The 15,717-nt window shown below is 44.3% G+C and overlaps 1 protein-coding gene across 4 annotated transcripts in view; it reads left to right on the top strand.

Annotated features, from left to right (window-relative positions):
• BAIAP2 (BAR/IMD domain containing adaptor protein 2) overlaps nucleotides 1-15,717 on the top strand; it is a 140,184-nt gene that overhangs the window by 116,100 nt on the left and 8,367 nt on the right. The window contains exons 11-14 of one of the 4 annotated variants that reach the window (XR_014561346.1): nucleotides 1,479-1,547; nucleotides 3,007-3,157; nucleotides 6,574-6,608; nucleotides 10,674-10,727. Coding sequence is in view for 2 of the 4 variants with exons in the window: in XM_083727599.1 (XP_083583725.1) it covers nucleotides 1,479-1,547; nucleotides 3,007-3,157; nucleotides 6,574-6,608; nucleotides 8,735-8,792 (313 nt within the window). In the remaining 2 variants the exon portion in view is untranslated. Of the gene's footprint in view, nucleotides 1-1,478; nucleotides 1,548-3,006; nucleotides 3,158-6,573; nucleotides 6,609-7,537; nucleotides 9,355-10,673; nucleotides 10,728-15,717 lie in introns of those variants that run through there. The other 3 variants (XM_083727599.1, XM_083727600.1, XR_014561345.1) reach the window with 3 other exon arrangements.

Here is a 15,717-nt window from a genome sequence, read left to right as displayed (position 1 = left end):
GAACAGGTTACATGTGCAGAAGCACAAACCTGCCCCACGCTCTTTTTGGCTAGCGGCTGGGGCTCCGGAGTGGATCCCGGCCGCAAAATGAGGTATGACTGTAATAGGGAAACAGATAATCAGATCAGTCTTCTGATGAGCAGGGGGAGGCCTGCATCTTAATGGCGCTAAACTGGGCAGAGAAGTTGAAGCCTAGCACCATGATGACAATGAAAATTGCTTGGTGCTCTGATCTGATTATCTGTTTTTTTTAAACCCCCAGAGGAAACCAAACTGGGCCAGGGGGCTGGATGAGGCATGCAAGTTCGCCACTCCTGGCAGTAAATGATGCCTATGACCATTTTGGAAAATATCCTTTACACTTTTTATTTTGTGTGTTGCACTGTGGTTGGAGTTTGGTGTGCCAACGTGCGGAGCGCATAATGAACAGCTCTGCCCTCTGCTTTAAGCTCCCACACTGGGGAAGGAAGAAGTCTTAACCGATGTTAAGCATGCCAAAGGGAAGTTAAAAGGAATGGCAGAAATTGCAGGCCTTTTCACTCCTAGAGTGTCTGTGGCATAACATGGAACAAAAGCTGTTGCTGGCTTAGACTGCTACAGCAGGGCTTGCTTTTTTGCACAATGTGTTTGCTAAGGAGTAGAGGACAGCTTGTTGCTTGGCAACGGTTGTGTAGGTAGGTAAGCTCCTCCACAATCCCAGAGTGTTTGTGAGCTCTCACATAACCAGGATCTTGAGTCTTAAAAGGTCCTAAATCTGGAGCTAAAGCGTTCTCCAGTATTTCTCCCAGCAATTACCATTCTTTCCAGGGGTCTGGGAAGAACTGAATCTCTAAGCTCAGGATTCAGGTGACCTGCTTCAAATGGCAATTGCCCAAGTAAATTGCTGGCCTGATAAGCAGAACTGGGCCTTGAAGCCTTTAAGGTCAAAGGAGAGTTCGCTGACATGAACTTGAGTTAATAATTTAGCCCAAATGGATGACCACACCATGAGAGGTGATACTGGCAAAAGGGGCAGTTTGGCTGGTGAGCCTCTACAGCAGGGATGGATAACATTTATTGGTTGAAGGGCCACATTTACCATTTGACAACCCTTCAGGGGCCACATGTCAGTGGTGGGTGTTGGGTGCTGATCAGCTGAGGAGGGGCAGCTATTGCTGCTCCTTTTTCATTGGGTGTTGTACTCATGACCGGGGAGGAGGTGATCTGTATCCTGCCACCCCCGAATCAAATTCCACTCACCTATCAAAAATACAGACCATGCCACAAGAAAGTGTCCAAAATTACTTGGTTCGGAAAACATGGTTTGGAATTTGAGACTCATACAAAATGTACAAGAGCCTTGAACCTGGGCAAATTCGACTGAGGGAGGTAGGCTTCCCAGTGCTGTGATTGTAGCAGTTTTAAGTGGGGTCCCCCCCCCCCCGGTGTAAGAGAGAGAAATAACTTTTAACTCGTCCTTCTGTTAATCTGTACCATAGGAGAGGCTGGTTTCCTTTCTCCTACACACGTGTGCTGGACAGTGAGGGGAGCGAAAGGTTGCACATGAGGTAAGAAGGTTGTGTTGTCTGCTGGCTTCCACAGAAACATGTGGCGTTTGAATGACGTTTGTATTTACAGAGATCAGCCCCGCCCTTGCTGAGCCAGAATCAGTACCTGTCTTGCATTGCCCTCTTTCTGGCTCCTCTTTCGTCATTAACCAGCCGTAGCTGCCTCAAGTTTGTCAAACCAGTATGGCAGGCTTTGCTGCCAAAATATTTGGTGTCTGTCTGCCCCCCCCCCTCTCTCACACACACACAGAGTAGGAACACAGAGAGAGTAGGAACAGCCCAAAGCAAATATACTTTTGATGGAACGACTCCTATCGCAATGTTTTGTTAGTGATAAACACAATGGGCACGGATGACTAAAATTGAAAGAACCCAGGCCTGGGTGTGGGGGAAACGATTCCTTGAAAGAATGAAGAAAAATTCGCATAAGTAGATGCTATAGCATCTAGAGAGAGAGAGATTTGCTGGGCTTGTAAGTCAGCATTGATTCCTCAGTTGAAAGTGAGGAAGGGGTCATTCAGTGAAAGCATTCAGATGGTTTACTTACTTGTTTTATTTAAGATGTTTCTATACCCCACCCTTTGGTTTAAAAAAAACCTCACAGAGAGGGCTTACAGAAGTCAATACGAAGCTGGTCCCTGCTCCTGGTTTTGCAGTCTCGAAACGCACGACACAAGAGGGAAAATGAATGGCAGGGAGGAGGGTTAAAACAAGCTCAAGCACGATTCCTTTAGTGCACTCACACTGTTCTGTCTATGCAATTTCTGGTGGTATAGAAGACAGAGAGAGAGAGGCCTATATCCTAATCAAATGACAGTGGCAGTTCTCACTGTCTTGCCCTTGATAAAGAGCAGTCCCTCCCTGGAAGCAGCTTTTGCTCTCTCTCTCCCCCCCCCCCCTTGCCGGTCATATTTGGGAGCAGAGCAGGGAACAATATCCAGGCCAAGAGGGACAAGGTGGCTCCTGTCACACAATTCTTCCCTCAAGTCAGCTGACAGTTGGAAAATTTCCAGGAGGTGACTTGATGGATTTATCTCCCTCCCTTGCCAATTTCAGTTGTGGCTGCCTTGCCCTCCCTTGAAGTCCTCTTCTCTCCTCACCCCAAATCAAATCCAGGATCATAGCTGGTGACAGGCCAGGAGCACAAAATAACTCATTTCCTCAGGCAGCGGACTTAATGGCAGTTAGATATGTTAGTAATTGGCTTCTCTGGCCATCCTCAAGTAAGACGGTCATGAAGAGAGCAAGTTGGTGGCTTAAGTGCTGGGAAAGTACTCCTAGCAAAAATTCTGTGAAGTAAGGAAATGTTGTCGTTGTAATCATTGCCATCAATTTATTTATATCCCGCCTTTTCCTCTGACGGGACTCAAGCCGGCTTACATATAAAAATGAGAAGTGATAAAAACATAGAAAGCCAATTTTCCTACGTTCGCTAAGCAAATTTTATCTATTTCTTCAGCCAAGGGAAAAGCAGTAGCACAGGGAACCTGCTGGACAAAGATGATATCCCCCCTCCAGATTACAGCATGTCTTCCCGAGCTTTCCAGTCACAGAACGTCAACACCTTCAAACAGAGGCCGTACAGCGTGGCAGTGCCTGCTTTTGCCCAGGTGAGGAACCTTACTGGGAGGGGAGAGGCGCTGTCTGTTGGTGGATGAAACCTGCCTTAACTGCCTGCAGCAAATTTGAATTTTCAGAGCATGAAAGTTCTGCTTTTGGCAGCGGCAGCTGCATTTTATTTTCCTGGTGTCAAACTGCTGCTTTTCTTTTTTTCAAAGAAAGTTTATTGTTACATCTAGAGCAGGGTTTCCCCAAACGTGGGTCTCCAACTGTTCTTGGACTACAACTCCCATCATCCCTAGGTAGAGGGAGCAGAGGTCATGGATGGTGGGAACGGCCTAACTGAGATTAGGCTGTGAGTGTTAAAAGTTGCTTTTCTACTTCACAGCTCTGAGCAAAGAGCTTGCAGCTTCTGTCTAAACCCGGGGTGCAGATGTTGGCGGACTACAACTCCCATTGTTCCTGGCTCTGCTGTGACTGCTGGGAGCTGGAGTCCAGCAACATTTGGAGGGCCCAAAGGCTCCCCACGCCTGTTCCACTGGCTGGCTAGACGTTCCATGCACGAGAGGGTTCCAAAACTGAGAGAGAACCTGCAAGATGTGTGGGTCTGTGGTTGGGAGAACTAAACCTGCCTCACCTAGGCAATAAAGCTGAAAGCAGCTATATGCCAGGCTGGTTTTAACTGAGCAGCACTAGCAAGATCTGTTTAGGTTTATTCCTCCCAGTGGGGACAGAGGAGTAATTGTGGATGGATTTCACTGGGGGTGTGAATTATTTGCATTTTGTGGAATGTTCACTGGGCTGTATGCAACAAGATATCCAAGCCCTTCCCCCAACCTTTCGGGATATATTCATTCCCCACCCCCACGTTTCCTGTTGCCTATAAAGTATTTGGAGACTTCTCCAGAGTAGAATGCTGGGAGGCAGTCAAGCCACTCTCTCTCGATGCAGCAGCTAAACCTAGCCTCTCTTTATGGCAGACTCTAGTTTCTTGCATGTGCCGCACCTGCAGAAAATGAAGTTGCCCTTGTTTTCTGTAGCCAAGCAGCAGCAGCAGAGCTGGGCCCAAAGCACAGAGCTGCGTCTGCGCCTTGGGTGGATGGGAGGTCGTTTTGCTAAAAGGCGTCCTGGTTGAGGCACTGCTGAAGTGAACATTCTCCAAGTGTCTGTTTTCTAACCTAGGTCTTTTTACGAGCAGGTGAGGCTTAACTTGCCAACAGGTGCTTATGTTCATTATTTGTAGGAGTACGTTATGCCCTACGGTTGTGCAATTAATGAATATTCCAATGGCCTCTGCCAACTGCTACCTGCCTCCTACCAGCCTTATCCTAGGTCAACAGCCGTAAGTCCCAAGAACGCAATGTTCCCATTGGGGTTTCTGGGGCCTGTTTTCTGCCTGTTGCATCTTTGTGGCTTACCCAACCTGGGTAATCCTGCCCCCTCTCTCCTTCCCATCCGCATTCTTCCAAAAGAATGCATTTTTGGGGAAGTGGAATGAATCAGGAGAAGCACGAACAGAAACTATGGAGAATAAATGAACCCACTGGGAAATTATTGATGGGTGAGGCACAAAGAGTGGCAGTAAAACAGCAACGCAAATACCCAACTGGTAACATGTGGCCGTTCTATGAGTGTCTACTGCTAGAAATGGGTTGCTCACCCGTCAACAAAGCTTATTCCCCCCCCCCCTTTCAGGTTTTTAAATCATAGAGAACAGGTAGCTAACATGGTGTCCTCCAATTGACTAGTTGAACAGCTGCTGTTTGGTTGAGTCTAGTCTTCTTGACTCTTGAGCCACAGCGGTTGCCATTGTAGTGCCCTTCAGAAACAGCTTGATTGCCAAACTTTGGCCATGTGGACTAGGGCTGATGTGAATCCCAACAACTTCATCCGTTCCCCCTGGCACAAGTGAGCCTGGCAGACTCGACTCAACCAAATAAGACTAGTTGTTAAGTAAAAAGGTTGAGGGGATGGATGGAAAGATGCAGATAAAATCAACCAAGGTGACTGGAAAGCAAAAAGAGGCTCACTAGCTAGAAAACGTTTGCTGCTGAAGCCAGTATTTTGCAAAAGGTGTCCTATTGTTCTGAGCTGCTTTGAGCTCAACTTGGTTGTTAGTAAAGCAGGATACAAATATTAAATCAAAGGCAGATAATCGGGGACGATTATTGCTGTCTAAAGATATTTATAGCTGGGACAAAACAGCAGTATTTTGGTTACAGAAGAAGCTAGGGCAGGGGAACCGACAAAACTGCAATTTTTAACTGAGCATAACTGTGATAAGATTAAATTACAAAATAATGGTAGTTTTGTTATTTGTCCGGAACAGGAAAATAGTTTGGTTTCTTAAATGACTGGTTCTGAGGCTTTGACTTGGAAGCCTCCCTTCCCACAACCCCGGCCCCATTGCAGATAGATGAAGCTTTGTTAGTTATTCCTGCCAATAGGTTCTATGGCTAACGACCCTTAGTGAGACTTGGCTTGGGTTAAGAGCTAAACATGGAGTTTAAACTTGATTGAGTGTTGCCCCAGCATTTATGCTACAGACGGTCAGCCCTGAGCAGCTGAAAATTGCTGCCTGGTGGGAAACCTTGATATTTTTGTCCAGAATAATAAGTGGTATTTTTAAGCAAGGAGAAGGAGGAAGTGACTGGAGTTTTCCAGGGAACATCCATAGTCCTCCTTGGCTTGCTGCATTTGGCTTCGCTGCAGCAAGCATAGCCCAAAGGGTTTGAGCAGGGCTGTGTGTTCAAAATGTAAGGCACATGCATGCCTGCTGGAGCTCCCCAAGCTCACAATTTCCCCCTTAAATGTTGATGGGACTTTGAAATGCATCACATCCAGGCTTGTGATTTGACTTCTCCTGGGACCCATTCGAGCAGGAAAAATAAGTGTCCGTCGTTTTCTTTATATGTACCCATTGGAGCATGAGGATGAAAGAGGCAGCCTGCATTTCTCTGTGTGCTGCTGCTTCTGTTTCATCCATCTCGCTGATGCTTGGAAGCCATCGCTTTGGCGTTTTCTTTTGAAGACAATCCTCAAAAGAGATGAGACTCTGCAGAGTCCTGTGCTTGCTTCCACCAGACATTGCAATGCCACCAACCTGCTTTTTCCACAGGGTGTTTTTGCAACAGCCCAGCAGCAGCAGCCTGCACTGCAACTAAAAGTTAGAGACCTCTTCTGTCCCAAGTCAAAGCTGAAATGTCAGAGCTCAGTTTTTATCCTTCTCCTTCTACAGCTTTTGCTGCCCAAAGTCATATTCTGGTGAAAGGGACGTAACGTCTTACCATTCACTCTATGGCTTTGGTAGCTAAATCCTTCTTGAGACCCAAACACTTTGACTCTGCACCAGAGAACCATTGATTGTCAGTGTTGCTTTTATTTTTCTTCCATTGCTGTGTATTTTGGCAAATGTGGTTTCTTCTGCTGAATGACATCCTTGCTTTCTTTTTGTTCTCATCCACAGGGACTGGATGACTATGGAGCAAGACCCTCAAGCAGGTAAGAGGCTTGGACTTTTGAACCCATCATAGATATATAAACACACACACACACACACACACACACACACACACACACACACGGCAGCAGTATCCCTGGATTGCATACAACCACTTCCCCAAACATTTGGTACACTCTGAAAACGGCAATTTCCAGGGCTTAACAGCCACCTGCCTTTAAGTGCAGGTTACAAGGAGTTTAGGTTTTGATGTATTTACATTTATTTTATCCCTTCTTCTGCCTGGAACCCAGCATGTGCATGGATACCAGGTGGTCTCCCATCTAGACAACTATGGTTTGTTGAAGCAGCAGTGAGCTCAATTGCTGCCTGCCCTGCTTTTCCCTCTCTTCGTGAATTCCAAGCATTCCTTGCAAACCAGAGTTAAACTGTGCTTTTTCTCAGTCTTAGTTGGTAGGGAGCAGCCAAGTACTGTACATGAGAGGACGGAAGGTATTGGGGGACAGGACAGCACTGGTAATAGCTTTCTGGACTGTGAAATATCAGGCATGTAAAAAGAATTCACTTATAGCAGAAAGCTTTCAAAAAAGCTGGAAGCAGAGACTTCAAAATCCACGGTAAAACAATACTTTTTACTAGGTCCAATCAAAATGTCATAGAATAGTGAGCAAGCTTTCAAATTCTCCATATTTTTTTAGTTGTTAAGCACATGGCAGCGGGCAGCAGGGTAGAGATGCACGTTGAGCCTGCAGCAAATCTCAAAAGCGCAGTGGGCCAGCCTAATAGTATCTTTCGCCTTTTAGTAGTCTCTTCCCCCCGCCCCCCCCCCCGCAAGCTTCTAGGCCAAAGGGGATACTGCATGGCACTTGAGATGTGTTGCTGCTTTGGTTCTTGTCCATCGGATGCTTTTTCCTTTCGTGGTGCAAGTGCGGTTTGGCAGTATCCTGTCCTTTTTGTTTCTATTCCACAGCGGCAGTGGCACTTTGGTATCAACAGTGTGAGAGAAGGAACCTTGACTAGAAATGGCAGCTGCTGCTTGGAAGAGTTTTCTGCTTCTCTTCTCTTCTCTTTCTTTTTCTTTTCTTTTCTTTTCCTTCTGCACAATTTCCTCCCAACTACCCTCTTTTTTTTTTTTTTAAAAAAAAAGAAAGTCGCTCTTCTCCCCCACCCTGGATTTCTAACTCTTGTGATCGTTAAGGAACCCACGGTGCTGCAACCTTCTCCACACTCCCTGCCACTTGCAAAAGCAAAAACACCCTTCCGAGTAGAAAATATTAAAACGGGAATTGTTAGATTTCGCAGCAGCAGCTGCCGTCGCCTCAATACAGTTTACATTTAACTCGATGGAAATCCTGCGTCTCTCTTTCTCATTCTCTCTCTTTGTACTTTGTAAATGGTTTTTTTAAATATATATATATAAAGATAGTCCACAACCCCTTTTCAAAGGCTTTAATGTGAGCTGCACATTAATAGCAAAATACATGGATATTTTTTTTCCTTAAAAAAGAAATAATAAAAAAAAGAAATATCTATATCTATCTATCTATCTAGATGGATAGTTATAGATAAGATATATCCAGGAACAAATATGCATGGCCTATGGTGTACGTACTGTTATTTCAGATATCTTTCTTTGAACTTTACCATGATGCCAGTTTTTTTTCTGTCAAAAAAAGGGGGGATGTGCACAGACTGGTTTATAGGGAGGCTGGCTGGAGCAGAGGCTGGTTTCTCAGTGAGGATTGGACTGTTAACCTGATCCAACCAACTGAACTGAGCACCAACCCAGTATTCCTTTTTAAAAGGGGTTTGTTTTATATATACATATAATATATATATATTTTTTGTAGGAAGGTATTGTTACCTCATGGTTAGCACTCTGGGGTAGTGGAGCCAAGTTGGGATTTCAGGGTGTGGGGGGGAAGGAATATTTTGTCCATTTATGCAGCTTTCCAAATCAGTTCAAAGACTTTTTCTTTATGAAAGTGAAGGGGTGCTCCTCCCCGCATCCCCCTTTTGTGCAGAGGGGAGGGGGTGGATGGAAAGAACCACGTGTGTTTTGGGGGCGGGGCGGGGTTTTGAACTTTTGGTGATTTCGGGCAAAGTTCAACTGCTTCATTTCCTAAAACACTGTCAATCTTCTTTGTGTATTCTTGATTAACTTCAGAGGCAAACCGGGTAGGATTGGAGTTAATGGCTACTGGTATTGCTTCTTCAATCACTGAACTCTGTGAACGTGGCCCCCCCTGTAAAAGACTTTCAACACTTTCAGTTCCTGTTGCAAAGTCTACAGTGTAAAGCTGTATTCCTATGACCCCAATGTGATTAAAAATAAATAAATAAGACAGACAAAATGAAACTCAGAGCAAAATATTTTATCTGTATTGGAGGCTGCTGGCAATATTATCTTGACTATATGTATATATATATAAAAGATCTATCTCTACACACATAGTAAAAGTTTTATTTGTTTTCTATAATAGACTTGGGGCATATGTAATAAGAACCTCCTTACATTGTTGTCATAACTTTGCTCAAAAAGACTTTTTACATCCAGGGTATTCTGTAGTAAAAGAATCGATGTAGAAAACAACAAAGAAAAAAAATAATAATACACAAAACTTGTGTTAAGGATTGTAAAAGTGATGGGGGGAAAGTTCTGTGTTGTTTTTTTAAAAATAAAATAAAATAAAAGCAAAGAGTAATAAATAATAATGATGATGACAAATAGTCGAAGAGAAATGTGCCCTGTACCGAGATGTTTGAATAAAAGTTTGATTTCCTTCATTGAGTTGGGCTTGGGTGATTTTCTTCAGTTTTTTGTTTTTTTTAATTGCCTTTGTCACGAACAAGCCCTGCAGTCAACAGTGTGTGTTGCAGGTATTTTCTACACCTCTAGGATGCTGAAAGATCCCATCCTGCCTTCATCAATCTTTTGTCTTCTTTCCTGCTTCATCCTTGTCCAACTGCGATCTCTTGAATGCATGGAGTGCTTTTAATAGCTGTTTTCCCAGTAACCTTTTCAACAGTCCTAAGGATCAAACGGTAATCATTCCAGTATTACAGATGGAATGCTGAGGCTGAGAGAGCAACTTGCTCAAAGGGGCAAGTGGGGCATCTGCCCTGAACCTGAGCTTTTAACGCTGATCTCCTAAATCCAGCAGAAAATTCTTTCCAACAAACCACACGTGTCAGCTGACAGAATATTAAACAGGATATTTGTCAGGGATTTATCATGGGAGAGCTTAAACCCTGACTAATAGGGGGTTTATCCAGCATCATATGGAATAACCTGTTCAACTGAATTGTCAGGGTTTGTTGGTTGGTTGGTTGGTTGGTTTGCTTAACCAGTTTTTGTCCCTGCAGTTGGTTGTTTTCATCACAGCAGCTTGTTATCGTATCACTGCATAGCAACTACTTTAGTCTAGTGAGCAAGTAGCCTAGCTTCACTAACAGCTGGTCACTACCATACAGAATTGTGAGGATACTTGAGGGTGCAGTAAGCTCTGCCTCTTCCTGTGACTGTATGAGATAAAGCTGGAGCAAGCAGTTGCTTTTCTTCCCACGGCCATGTTATATCCATGTGACGATCGAAATTATCACACAGTTGCTTGGCTGCCTGAAGGTTTCAGCATGAAGAGGCTCTGTACAATTATCACCATGTGATCTTTGTTGTCATTTGTCACTCCTTTCCCAAACGCTTCATGAGTCTTGAAAGTTATGAAGACCCAAGTAAAGGGCGACTATTCTGCGAATTTTATAGAAGAGGAAATAGAGTGTGGGATGTTTTTGGAGGATGACGTTTAAGCCTATATTCCAAGGAGTTGTCATTTCATTTTAGCCTCTGACCAGTCTAGAAAGGAGCAGGGCCTCAATTTCTCTTCCCTACAGTTAATCCTTTTAATTGCCATTCATTAGCCATAAGTTGTATAGTGCAGTAACAAATGCAGCTTGCTCAGAGGAAACCAATCCCACCTGAATGTTGCGTGTCGAAGGGGCATCATCAGCTCCTGCTCTAAATAACTGATTCCTCCCCAATTGTTTATGGAGTGTGCATGTGTGCAAAGTACAAACAGCCTCTCTATTTTTCCATTTTTCCATTACAGCTCAGATGTTGAAGTGGCCAGGTTTTGAGAGGTGTCCCCTGACTGTGTATAGTTGTAAGTTCATCATTTTTTCCCCCCACATGCCAACTCCTTTCCCTTTGCTCCCACCTCATTCCTAAGAGCGCTCTGGACAGACGTTTTTTTAATGCTGGTGAAGGGTGGAACCAGAATATGGGGATGGAGGGATGGAAAAAATTACCGCTGCTAAACAGCACTATTGGTGAATTCCGTTCTCCACTGATGATCAGTCAGTTCAGAGCTTGACTCACTCGCTTGCCACTCGGTCCACTGGTTGAAGTTTCTTTGCCTTTTTCTGGCTGACGGAAGCTGGATTCCCTTTCCTCCTCTGACCTTTGGAGCAGTGCTTCCCTTTCTGTAACCCACTCCTACGTCCGCAAAACTCCTAGCATAATGCCTACCCCAAACCTCCATGCTCAATGCTCCCTACCCTTTTCTTTTCTGCTACATCACTCCTAGGGTTGAATTTTTCATTGGGTGCATCTAAATCTGGGCAGCTCTGGGGTCTCTATCTGGTTTCTAGCTTATTATTAGGAAGCTTTGTGCACAGCCGTAGTGATAATCTGCTAAATTCACTGGACCTCAGGGCCACTGGCTTTCTTACCCCTTTAATGTGATGGACCCCCTCTGGTTTGTTCCTGTTTGGTTTCCTGTCTTCCTGCCAGGGTTCTGTCCTGGAACACAGAAGATCCAGTCCAAAAGTGCAGGGTATGGACATTCATGAACAAAAAAAGCCCTGCACCAGCAATGCCTTCCCATTGATTTATGGGTTACAACAACTCCATGTGCATGCTGGGAAATGTGTGTATGGAAATGAATATTGAGTTGCTGTCCCAACACTTGAAATCATTTGGTATATCCTGTATGCACAGAGGGTCCCCATACATGTAAGGATATACTGACAAAGAATTAAGTAATGTTTTCTGCACAGCTGCTCATGTTTTCAGTGATCTCTTTGTTTTTGCCCTGTGATTCCTACACCAATATATGTATATACACTTGGGTTTGTACTCCCCACTAGAATTCAAGTCCTAACTGTGTTGTTGAACATGTTGATCCAGGTTACATTAGCCAAGCCAGGTATGTTGATCCAACAGAGTGGAACAAAAGAAGTAATCTCAGAGCCAGGGAAGAAGTATGGTGGTGATAAAATAGATTTGGTTTCTGCTCTCCCTGCCACCCCAACTCTGCACTGAACCTCAGAAACTCAAGGAAGTCTCTATGCTGCTTCTATCAGGCTCTTGGAGCTTACCCCTCCTTTTCTCGTTTGCCATTACAAAAATAGTTAACTATTCTTTGATGAGTCACAGTGTGAACAATCTTCAATACTTTCTCCTCCTGTTTAAGTTCCTTTCAGCTTCAAGAATCTATTTTAGCATCCCCTGGGAGAAAAATGATCTTAGCCTCTGCATTAATTAAGTTGGGAATATTAATTGCCTGTGCTTTAAAAATAGGATAATTAATCTTTGCTGCTGTGAACTGAGCAGACCTTTTTAAATAATCAGCTCTAGCTGCAAAGAGGTGCTTTGCTCCGGAAGAAGGGTGGCACTCCTATCCAAACCTGCATTAGGGTGCCTCTCTCTTTTTTGGACAGGGGTTTGGGGCTGCTGCCTTAGCTTTTTGTACTTAGGTGTGATGACAGGATTCAAAATCATTGAACTGGAAGGGACCCATGAGGTCATTCGATATAAACTCTGCTGTGTTCAAGATCTGCAATGCAGGGTTCAGTTATAGCATCTCTGGTTAAATACCTTCAGCAATACAATCTGTTCTGTTGAACAGCTTCTGCTGTTAGCAAGTTTCTTCTAATGATTAGCCAAAATCTGTTTTTCCTCTAACTTCTAACCATTGGATTTTAGCCCAGTACCCTGCAGCAATAGAGAACAAGTCTTGCTCTATCAAAATACCTGTGGAACCATTATAATAAACCTGTGTTTTTATTATTGTTTATATTTTGAATTAGATATATGTGGGGGCACCAAAGTCTTTTAAGTACGGTACTTGGAGCTTCTCAAGGTCTTAATCCAGCCCTCCCTAAGAAATGCCTTCTCTCTTCAGTGATTCTGGTTTCTAGGTCTTCCCACTAGAAACTTGTGGAAGTCGCTAAAGCCACTAGATTCCTGTTTGGAACTGCAATTGCCTTTATTGAGAATCACAAGTGCCCTAAACTGGTGTTTTGCTGTGTGAGCATCAAAACCTAATCTTGATGTTGTGCTAACGGTATCTCCAGAATATACTCTTGAGAATATTGTGTTAGGGCAAGACCATCTGTTACCATTATTATTTATCAATAATCTGGTGCTGTGAGTGGATAACATTATTTTGCACTCCTCATTCATTTGGACAATAACATTGAAAAAGGTCACTATTATCTGTTTGGGAAACAAAGCTCATTTCTCTGTCCAAGGCCCTTCTAAGAAGTGTTGGTCAAGCATGAGTTTAAACCCCTGGTGCAATATTGGCTAAAAGGTAAAGGTAAAAGGACCCCTGACCGTTAGGTCCAGTCGTGGCCGACTCTGGGGTTGCGGCGCTCATCTCGCTTTACTGGCCGAGGGAGCCGGTGTACAGCTTCCGGGTCATGTGGCCAGCATGACTAAGCCGCTTCTGGCAAACCAGAGCAGCACACGGAAACGCCGTTTACCTTCCCACCAGAGTGGTACCTATTTATCTACTTGCACTTTGACGTGCTTTCGAACTGCTAGGTTGGCAGAACCAGGGACTGAGCAACGGGAGCTCACCCCGCCGCAGGGATTTGAACCGCCGACCTTCTGATCGGCAAGCCCTAGAGGCTGAGTGGTTTAGACCACAGCGCCACCCGCGATATTGGCTACTGGTTTGTAATTCTAGATAAGATTAAGCCATTGCCATACATGCCAATTCCCGCTTTATGAAACAATTGCCCAATCCTCTCTTTTAAAAAGCAAAATACTTGTTAGTTTTTGAAGCATGCCTTAAATTTTAAACTACAAGGCAATTAGTTCTCCATAAAATAGGACGGGTTCCTGTCTTTTCTCAGCGTGTTCTCCTTGAGTCAGCTGTACGTGAGCCAGCTTGTTATGCTGGCATCTCAAGTTTTATATATTGGTTTTGTGCATGCTGTGGGGATGCTCAGCTATTTTTTGTGGGAATTGTGCATCACACATGGGTGCGTAAGGCCTTCTTTTTCTTCATAATCTGCCTTTTCTCCCACTTGCTCCTTTGATGCAACACACTGTCTACTGTGAGAGACTTTGCAAAAAGCTGAATTTTATCTTGCATCTCATTTAACAGGTGGTTCAAAGCTGATCTGGTTTGGGTGCCCTAATTTGAGCGTTCATACTTGCCAAATGTCTGTGTCCCCAAACCCTTGGGAGAGTTCACCCTACCATTGTGACAATGACATATCCCTCAGAGCCCTCTTAACATTGGGAAGAAGAGGGAACAGTGTGTTTTTAAGTCTGATGGCAAGCTAGGGACCAGTGCTAGCCTTTAAACGTGGCCTTCACAGAAGTTGCAGCATTCTGACTTTTGCCTGCATCATGGACATGACTGTCACTGAGAATTGTAAACTTTGAAGCTCAAAGGAATGTAAACACATTCAAGGTAGAAATGGTTCATAACCCAATAGGTTCTTGTGAAGGAGAATACTGCCTACCTATATATTGGGAAGGGGTGGCTAACCCAGATGTTGCTGGACTCCGAATTCCTGTTGCCTCCTGCTACCATGGCCAGTAGTCAGGCATGATGGGAGTTGTAGTTTAACAACATCTGGAGGACCATATGTTCCACCCTTTGCCTTGACGCATTCTGAACCTGGAATATAATGTACGTTGGTGTTGTATCTACCTGTATGTTTACAGTGCAGTAATACCATGGGGAAATCGTGGCACAAAAATACGGGCTGCCTCTTTAGGACAGTTGTGACAATAACAGAGGGTTGGGTGTGAGAGAGATATAAAAAATTAGACAAATACAGGCTTTGGCGATTCAAAATTCACCAACAGAACTAGGCAAAAGAATGGTTCCCCCTCACCTTGAAGAAATTGCCTGCCCATTACAATAAGCACCAGTCTGTATTTTGCTTTATTTCTCCTTTAGAGATAGCAGGCAATGTGGTCTTAACATCTGGCCAGTTTTGTGTCACCTGTTTCCTTTCAACATGTGGCCATAACTTGATCTGTTCAGCAATAATCGCTTTCAGTCAGCCTTTTTCGCCCTGCAGTTGTAACCTTAACCGTGTAGAAATGGTATTTCATATTTCTATGGCAAAGGAAATAGGTCAAGAGCGGTTCTCCTTAGGCCAGAAAACTGCTCTCGGCTAAATATGGTAAGTGTTAAGACAAAAACGAGCGTCTTCGTTTCTCAGACCCTTGCAACAGTGGTAGCAGCGTGGATTAATTTTATTTACTTCCCCTACGAGGAATCACCCGAGGGCAGTTTGGCAGTGCCATTGATTTTCTTGGAAGTGGGAAGCTATGTATTAATGGCTCCCCGCTCAGGTCTGGGGAGTGATTTCCAACAATGCTCCATCACCTAAAACTGCGAGAAACAGCCCTTCAATCCCAAGCAGTGACACAGAAATGGCAAGTGTAAATAAGCACTCAATTTCAAGCGTATTCCACCTGCCAGTATGTTGAGACCACACTGGATGGAGAGGGACAAGAAGACACTGCACGAACTCTGGAGCAAAAAGGCATGACTTCGATAAAAGGGAGTTGATCGTTTTTGTGTGTGAATGTTGTGCTGCCAATGTCTTACATGGGATGTTATGTCTTAAAGACTTGCTGTCTTCAGAGGGAAGGCTGCAGGATCTGAAATTTGTTCTTCCTGGCTCAAAACCCAGCCAGTTTGGAGAAATTTCAAGCACCATTTCTAAGCTGCAGAGCCATGCTCCGCAAATTGTTGCCTGTTGTTGAGCAGCTGAAGCAACGCCCCCTCAGATCTCTCTGTGCCAAGATAGTTCAGGAATGCAGTTGGCTATTGGCTGGAAAGGCCTCCCTCACACCCACCCGGCGACCTTAAGTCAGGCTCTAGATTTGTCTGTGGC

The sequence above is a fragment of the Podarcis gaigeae genome (genome assembly GCF_964106915.1).
Source record: "Podarcis gaigeae genome assembly, chromosome: 2".
Classification (NCBI taxonomy): domain Eukaryota; kingdom Metazoa; phylum Chordata; class Lepidosauria; order Squamata; family Lacertidae; genus Podarcis; species Podarcis gaigeae.
This window is presented reverse-complemented; position numbering and strand designations above follow the sequence as displayed.